General features: G+C 53.6%; 3 protein-coding genes across 3 annotated transcripts in view; 1 reads left to right on the forward strand and 2 right to left on the reverse strand.

Moving 5' to 3' along the window:
• Nucleotides 1–457, forward strand: part of ACA1_342400 (Tubulin/FtsZ family, GTPase domain containing protein) — a gene marked incomplete at both ends in the record, with an annotated part of 2,428 nt that extends 1,971 nt beyond the window's left edge. The window contains 2 exons of the mRNA XM_004352622.1: nt 30–250; nt 340–457. Coding sequence (XP_004352674.1) covers nt 30–250; nt 340–457 — 339 coding nt within the window. The remainder of the gene's footprint in view (nt 1–29; nt 251–339) is intronic.
• A 5,328-nt stretch (nt 458–5,785) lies between these two features.
• ACA1_342510 (glucuronidase, beta, putative) lies at nt 5,786–7,768 on the reverse strand (the record flags this gene model as incomplete). Its single annotated transcript, XM_004352623.1, has 12 exons — nt 5,786–5,791; nt 5,854–5,958; nt 6,035–6,115; nt 6,193–6,338; nt 6,415–6,588; nt 6,624–6,654; nt 6,727–6,815; nt 6,904–7,102; nt 7,173–7,318; nt 7,399–7,474; nt 7,562–7,666; nt 7,736–7,768. 12 exons carry the CDS (start codon nt 7,766–7,768, stop codon nt 5,786–5,788), a joined length of 1,191 nt encoding a protein of 396 aa, XP_004352675.1.
• Nucleotides 7,769–7,925: 157 nt separating this feature from the next.
• ACA1_342520 (Suppressor/Enhancer of Lin12 family member (sel-10), putative) overlaps nt 7,926–8,586 on the reverse strand; it is a gene marked incomplete at both ends in the record, with an annotated part of 725 nt that continues 64 nt past the window's right edge. The window contains 3 exons of the mRNA XM_004352624.1: nt 7,926–8,069; nt 8,164–8,254; nt 8,325–8,470. Of these exons, the coding sequence (XP_004352676.1) occupies nt 7,926–8,069; nt 8,164–8,254; nt 8,325–8,470 (381 nt within the window). The remainder of the gene's footprint in view (nt 8,070–8,163; nt 8,255–8,324; nt 8,471–8,586) is intronic.

Raw genomic sequence — 8,586 nt, forward strand, 5'->3', positions numbered from 1 at the left:
ATGTGCCCTGGGTCGCCGACAATGCCAAGCATTCCTTCGGGCGGTGGCACCCGCGACCGAGCCCGTCATTCGGTAGCCGTGAGGCTGACGTGGCGGGAACGACTGCTGTGACGGCCACGACCACGGGCGAGAAAGGCAGTCGCCTGCCGCGAGGCAGCTGCACGCTCGTCTCCAATTCGACCAGCGTGCGACACTCCCTGGAGACATCGTACAAGATCTTCAACGCCATGTTCAGGCGCAAAGTCTACCTGTACGTCACACACTCCGCGCGTATGTTAAGGATTTTTCTTTTGGAGTCATCGTGCGTGTTCCACGTTCATGCTCACTTTCAAGTCGCAGGTACTATGAGCGTGGGTGCGAGGAGATGGAGTACGCCGAAGCCAGCTCAAGGGTGCGTGACTTGGCAGTTCGCTACCAGCAGGAGGCGGCCGAGTACGACAGTGGAAGCTTTGGTTGAAGCGCCTAACACCCAGTTGACCTTGACCTGAACTGGCTGGGTCTCCACTCGGGTGGAGTTTTGTGTCCTCCGGAGTTACTGGGCTTGTCTTTTTTTTTGTTTATTCGCGAGGCTCACCGAGCGCTCCGACTGGTGGGAATTTCAGACTTTGGCCCGCCGGATCCTGTGCCGACGACTTATATAAAGAACGGGGTATTGTAAGGGGCAGAGTAGACTTGTTTCTACGATCCTCTGAGATTAAGCCTTTGTTCTCTTGATTCGTATATATATTATATTATATTATATTATATATATTATATTGAGGAACTAAATGGCATGCAGCGCATGCAGCAGCTAGTTGCAGGGCTGGGTCTCCACTTCAGGAGGAGCGGCTGGCAGGGTGCATCCGAGCCCCTGAGAGGGGAGCCTACTTACATTGGCGAAGGGAAGGAAGAGCTGGTAGGCAGCAGAGGCTGATGACTGTATGTTCCTTGACGACATCACTGCTGATGCGCGCTGGGGAAGAAGTGTCCCGCTTGTTGGTGCGAGAAGGAGCGGAAGTGGAGGCGAGAATAGGCAGAGGAAGATCATGACGGGTACAAGCACTGAAGGAGGTGGCAAGCTTGTACCAGACGCTTCTACTGTGCTTGCCTCTCGCCACATCACCACAGTCACGGGTCACATGCCAGCAGCCACATACACACTCACACACCGATGGCCATGGCGGTGATTGATAAGCAAGGCCACAAAGGAGCGCTGTGTGGTGAATGGGGGCAGCATGAGTGTGGGCGGCTGACGTAGTGCGAGGTGATAGTACCCGGCGGCATGAGGGCGACAGGGCGGGCCGTGAGGTGAGGTGATAGTGACTGTGGCCAGCATTTCGAGGTTGAGGTGCGCTGTTACCCGCTTCGCTATTGCTCGCAGTCTCTTTGGCGCCAGAGGTGCTGATTGCCAATCAAGCACACAAGGTCGCCCTGTGAGTCAAAAACATGCACTCAATGCTGGCTGTAGTCAGTCACAGACTGTGGCCCTGTGCATCAACTGCCACCACTCAGAGACTGGATAACTGGCCAGGCTTGGAACCTTGGGTTCTGATGGAATGGATGAAGCCACCCTTGTCCAGCACCTGTAGCCAATGGTTGCCTCTGTCAGCCATGACAATGCAGCCCTCCAGGTCCACCATCATGCTGCAAGGTTCCTGGAACTGGCCAGGACCCACTCCCTGTGCTCCCAACTGGTGCACCAACTGACCATTGGTGGAGTCATACACTTGCACCCTATGGTTTTTGGAGTTGGCCACCATGAGAAGACCTCTCCTGGCGTCTACTGCCGCGCCCCATGGCCTGCCAGCCACTAACTGCATGCACTGCAGAACCCAACCCTCAGCGTTGAGCAACTTGACTCTGGATGGGCCATCTTCTAATGAAACCAGCACCTGGCCATTGGCAGGGTGCACTGCCATGCCCCATGAGAATCCCAGACTTACAGTACATTTGAGTTGGAATTTGGGTGGCTCATCCTGAACAATGTCAGCTTTGAGGGACACGATCTATCCATTGGGTTGCAATGGTCTTCTTGAGGATGGCAACGGTCATGATCTTGTCCTTTTGAGTTGTGCCACTTGTCTTGGGGGTTGTGGTGCTCTTCTCAAGAGCAAGGAATTGATTCTCTTGGTCCTCTAGTTCTTTCTGCAAGGTTCCTCTTGTTGTTCAAAGTGTCGCCTAAAGTGGCTACATCTGTGACCAAAACAGTCAATCAAAACACTCTACTCACTGCGCTGCCTCAAATAATCTTTGACCATCATCAATTGAAGGTGCATGCGCTCAAAGCAGCCCAGGTATTGGCACCTCACTAAATTACCTTCATCTACTGTTTTGATTGACTGTTTGTCCTGCTGAATAGTGTTGAGTGTGCTCTCCAGCTTCAGTTGGTATGTGGGAGCAATCATGGCCATGATCAGGAGTCTCTTTACTTTTTTGTTATAATTTCTTTGCTCATGCACTTTTTTTGCAATTAATAGGCGTAATTTTGGGCCAATGGGATTTCCCAAGCACTGTGCAGCAATCTACACAAATCAAGTTCAATTTGTGGACGTCTCTTTGGCTTTGTTGGAATTTTTCTTCCTTTTGAAGAGCCTGGCCAAGGTGTCACCACTGCATGTTGGTGAGCCAATGCTTCTGAGCATTTGGTACTGCCCAGAATGACATGACCAACAGTGCTCCTTCCAGCATCTGACAGTGATCATAACCACGCTCAAACCACTCCACAGTGCATGTGGTGCTAAATTCCACCACTTTGCTCTGCTGCCCCAGTTGTTACCACAAGCACAAATCAGAGTTGGGGCACAACTTAAAGGTCCACAACTACAGGCCACATCATCCAGTACTAGAAGGAACCCATAGAAGAAGCAACACTGCCCACTGTCTGCACCATGCCATCTCAGCTCTGGTGAAGCAGGGCCATGGTGCAAGGAATGTAGACCACAGTTTGCTGGTCAGGTCCCAGCTGCTTCATCTTCATCTTCTCCAGGCTGATGTGGATGGCAATGAAGGTGTGCCCTCCCACCCTACCCCAGCCAAGCACTGGGTCACAACCAACCCATCAAGGCTCACATGTCAGCCTGCCTCCCTGTGGGCATCTACCAGCTCAGCCAGCTTGCAAATGGTCTGGGTCAACCCAGGTGTGCAAAAGTTAAGAGGTCAGGCCACTCAATGAAGTGCAGCTGCACAATTTGCCAGGCCTGCCCAGCATGTCAGACCTCAGCCTTGGCACACAGCCTGCGACCAAACCAGGCCTGACTGGTGATCAGACTGTTGATGGAGGAAAGCCGCAGGCAACAAGTTGTGAAGATGAGCTCCTGTTGGAAGCCAAGTGATATCCTTTGCTCCCGTTTCTTGGGCACAACTGGGGTCAGGGTGGTCGGCGTGGTGCTGCTCGAGGTGTCAACGACCGCGATTGCGATGCCCAGGTCTACCCTCTATTGTCATTGGACCGAAAAGCATGTGGCGGTCAAGATGTGGCGTCTGCCCCAAGATGAAGAGGAGAAAAATGACAAGCTAGCACAGCTCAGCAAGGAGGTCGCGCACCTCCAAACTCTTGTGGGGGATGTGAGCGTGAAGATCTATGCCTTCAAGGACAAGGTGGACTTCGACTGGTTCGAGGCGGCACTCTGACTGACATCTGGTCACTGGGCTGCGTCATCTACTTCCTGGCCACTCGCGGCAGGCACTCTTTCGCCAATGGAGCTTGATGACGAAGGCCGCCAGGCCGAGTGGCTTGGCCGCGGTAGGCTGATCAACCTTGGTATCCGCTGGTGCTGGACCTGGTGGACCAGCTCACCAAGTGCATGCCAGAAAGACGCCTCTGCCTGGCCGACGCCCTCGTTCACCCGGCCACCTGGAATGCTACCTTCCTCTGCACAGTGGTGAACGAGCTGATTATTGAGGTGACCAAGTCTGGCAACGCCAGCCGCCGCTTCCATAAAATACTTGACACCACGCTAGGGCCATTCAAGGACTGGTTTGCCATGCTCCCACGCCACTGGCAGGAAACAATCTCAGCTCCAGAGGATAAGACAAGCCCCAGCCAGCTCCTGCACCAGCTACGCAATCTGCGACATCACCTCCCTGAGTGCCTGCAGCCTGGAGGACAAGGTTTTCGCAGACAAGGTGGTCAAACTTTTTCCCACCATACTGCCTTATGTACATGCCACACAACAAGACTTTATGTGAAGGACTCCACCCTCATTGTCAGGTTAGTGGTGAGAAAACGCCACAGTGCAAGATGTACCCTGGTCTTGCTAAAACGCTTCCACCATTTACCTTCCCAAAATGTTGAATTGAGGGATCTCTTGTGTTTTCCTGACCATCAACAGACCAGTTAAGGGACCAAAATGATAGTACTATATTGACGCTCAGTGTGTCTTTCCCAACAGCATCAACCACCGTGTCTAGGCTTGGCGTGCACAAGAGACCTTGCTTGACCATTGGTCAGGGCCTATCTGATTTCACACTTGTGTTCATGGGTGTGTGGTGCTAAGCTCATGTAAGCATTCTTTCAATTCCACAATTTGCATTTACATTGTGATGTGGTGGCTACTGCTTGCAAACAATGCAAGAGGTGTTGGATAGGGTCTTCCAGGCCTTTGGCCTGACAGAAATTCCATGGCTGGATACATACAAAACCAGCAATCAATGCAAGTGCAAAGTGTGTGAGCACTGCCACACCCACTCCCATCACCTACTTTGTGCTCTACCAAAGCTGCAAGAATGCTCAGTATGGTTCTCCCCACCACAGTTTCAGAAGTTGACCCTTGGTGCTGTCTTTCTTGATGTCTTCCTGGCCCAGCCTGACCTGGTGAAAACAGTGTGCATTGGAATTTTTATTTCTTGACAACTTGTGGTGCATGTCAGAAAGAGTCTTGAGACAGTTTGGGATTGGAAAAGTTGCACAGCCAAAGCAGCCATTCTGCAACTCATGTTTTCCACATCTTCTGTGATTCCTCAGGGACACCAGTAATTCAGTAATTCAGGACAAGTTCTATCACACCCAAGGAGAAGTTCAAGGAGCAAAGGAGCATCTCAGTTCTTGATGATGCCCTGGCCACTCAGTAATGACTTCTGGAGGAAATGGTTGAGGAGGGATGGTTTTTGGTGCTCCTGCAAGAGCAAGAATTAATGAGCAGGGAAAAATGAACTTCAATTGAAAGCACAGCCAGTAGGTGAATGGTTAACATGCCCTGAGGAATGGAAGAGAGGAGTTGATATGGTTCTGACCTCTCAACTTGAGGAATGGCCAAACCTCTTCAAAGCTTGGACTGCCTTGACAACATCTTCCCAGCCCACCTGTGACTTGATGATTTTTGATTGTCTCACAGCTCACCCCATCACCAATCCTCTCCTTGATGGTCCTCTCTTCTGCCTACAGACCAAAGTCAAAGTTGTTCAGACTTGGACCTCTCCTGATGTTCAACTTTGCTCCAGGTCTGTGGTTTGCTGCATGCTGCTTCAGATGAGGACACCCAGGACTTTTGGATTGGTAAGATCATCAGTCTCCTTCAAAAGTGGCTCTATGTCCACTGGTGAAAAGGTGCCAATGGTTGCTGGGTGAATATGGCACTGAGGGAACTGTCCTGATTTGGACTGTTCTGGCATGTGGCTTCACCTTCCATCCAAACACTGGAGTCCCACCAGCCACACTCCAAGAGATCTTCAGACACCTGTAAAATAAAAACTCCTCCTTCCTCCTGTGTACACTGCCTTGAAATCAATTTGTGTTTTATGTACACCACTTTTTTATTTCATTGAAAAGTGTCACTGTCACTTTTAAATGAGCACTGTGTTTGAATGACTACATCTACCAATGCAGACAGCACAGGATTGACAATGTGAGTTTGCTGCTCTGTGAGCTTTGTGAACCCAAGAGTTGTAGGCCACGTGCATATCCGAGCGCAGCTTGTTCGCGACGTTCCACATCACCACGCTGGGGTGATTCTTGTCCCTGCGGATCATTTCGTACATCACCTGCGCAAAGCGCCGCGAAAAGGCGCGGTGAATGCAGGCTCACGACCCAGGGCGGACAGTTGCAGCCGACATGTACCTGCTTGTGGTGCACCAGGGTGGTCGGGTTGAAGTACAAAGCTTTGGCAAGTCCGACTGCGGGGCACTCGTCTATGATGACCTGCAGGCAGACCGCGAATTGGCGTGAGCCAAGGTCCACACATGGCAACCGAGTCAAAGGTGGTGCGCTGTACGTACAATTCCGCGCTCATCGGCCATATCGTAGAACTGGGGCGCGTAAGGGTAGTGGCTCGTGCGGTAGGCCGAGACATTGAGCCACTGCAGCATGTTGTAGTCCTTCACCACGATGACGTCGTCCACTCCCTTGCCTCGGATATCGGAGTCTACCCACACCACCACACAGGGACGATTGAGTACGACATGTGCACCCCGTTCGCCGACACCTGCGCGCCGACGCACCTTCGTGCTTGTCGACGCCGTGGAAGTAGAACTGCTTTCCGTTGATGAGGAACTGCGTGCCGGAGACCTTGATCGTGCGGATGCCCACGCTGCGCAGGTGGTAGACATCATCATCGGCGGTGACCTCCAGGGTGTAGAGGTACGGCTTGCCGGGCTGCCACAGGGTGAGAGCGTCTGCACATGGGCGTTCAATCATGGCGATCAATCACACTCATAGTTGACGCTCGCGTCGCCGTTCAGCTGATTTGTAGATGGGGGAGAGAAGTGAGCGCCCAAACAACAGCTTTTGGGAGTGACCGTCGCGACTGCTACCTGAATGTCGTAGGTGAGGGTGATGTCATCGATCCACTGGCTGGGCGTGGTGTACAGATACACCTCGCGATCGATGCCGGCGTAGTTGACTGCATCATCGCGACAAAGAAGGTTCAATGAACATCAGTCGTTGTTCGCTCCACTGAAGTCGAAACGGAGTGCGGGACGCGTGCGTACAGAAGTCGAAGTGGGTTTCCTGCACGGTGTAGCCCTTGGGGTAGCGCGGACCGTGCTCGACCCGCACGTTGCCGGGAGGAAGGGTGAAGGGCGTGAGGGTGTTGTTCACCGCCACGGTCAGGCGGCTGCGTGCGGTTCCCTTCACGAGCTGGGTAATGTCCGCCTCAAACGGCAGATGGCCGCCGGCGTGGCTGACGACCTAGGTCGTGGAGAAGTGAGCACGGGCTCAGACCGGTGCGATTGTTCCATTGTGCGGGGGGTGAACGTACAGCAGTGCCGTCGACCCACACGGACGCCGCGTAGCTCACGCTCTCGAAGCGCAGCACGATGCGCTGGCCAGTGCTGACCCAGGTGTGAGGCACGAAGAAATCGCGCTCGTACCAAACCCATCCGATGTGCCTGCGCAGCTCGTTGTCTGTGGTCGGAGGTGTGAGCGCCGAAAACTTTGTTTGTTGGCTTCCTTGCCACGCCATTGTGGTGGTGGTGTATGTGCACCTTGGGTGATGTCGTTGTAGGAGGCGGGGACGGGCATGTGCAACAGGGGAGCCGCCAGTGGTCTCAACCACCACCGCTCCGCCACGCCCACATTGTGTTGGGGGGGGCAACGTTAAAAAAAAGCGAAAGCAAAAGAAAGCGAAGCCGCACAGGTCGAGCGCACCTTGAAGCGCCAGATGCCGCTCAAGTCCTTTACGCTGCGCGCTGGGTTGTCCTGCACCTGCAGCATGCCAGCTCCGTACGCGCCGGTCGCCACAAGAAGCAGCACCTGTACCAGCCCCGGGGGGGCGCTCTGTTAGTTCCCCCAAAAGAAAGACATGGAGGGCCTGCTGCGCACCAGTGCTGCCGCTACGGCAGCGTGCACCTTCATGTCAAGACGTGTGATTACAACTGCAGACCTCGCGTTGCTTCTCTTTTGCGTGTCTCTTGTCGGGCCTCGGAAACGGCCAGCCAATGGTGGCAAAGCACTCGTCGAAGTGGCCCTCTTCGTCAAAGTACTTTGTCATCACCCGGGTTTTATTGGGTCACTACCCGATGAGCCACATCTTGAGCGAGTCGTCGAGCGATCCGCTGGCGAAGGCGTTTTCGTGCACGTCCATGTTGATGATGTCTCGCGTGTGCGCCTGTATCGTGTACAGGGGCGCATCGCTCGTGCCTCGATAGTCCCACACCTGCAGAGAAAGTGGAGAATTCAGACAAAGTGGTCCGTGATGCGAGAGAGCGCGTCGTCCACGCCATCAGGCTCATGCACACGAGCGGAAGTACCCGAATTGTGCCATCGCCACCGCTTGAGACTATTTTGTAGTCATCCACGTACACATACTTGACGTAGCCCTGATGCCCTTTCAGTGTCCGCCTGGCAGAGCATGTTCGAGAAGCGAGTGAGCCGAGCCACCCACGCAGAGAGAAAGGCGAAGAAGACGAACCTGGGCTGACCGGTATTCCAGTCCCATATCTTCACCATAAAGTCGCTGTCGCCGGACACGATGGCATCTCTATCGAAGACGAGGCATCGCACTTCGCTGCGTCGGTTCTCTTTGTCGAGGTTGTGTAGAGTAAACAAGCGCGATTCCTGCCCCACGATACATGTTAGAAGCGCGAGAAGGCACTGGGTGCGCGTGCACGGTACCGTGTCAGCGTCCCACATGCAAATGGTGCCGTCCAGCGAACCGGACACGATCGTGTTGT

This window comes from Acanthamoeba castellanii, assembly GCF_000313135.1.
Source record: "Acanthamoeba castellanii str. Neff unplaced genomic scaffold scf7180000084633, whole genome shotgun sequence".
NCBI lineage: Eukaryota > Discosea > Longamoebia > Acanthamoebidae > Acanthamoeba > Acanthamoeba castellanii.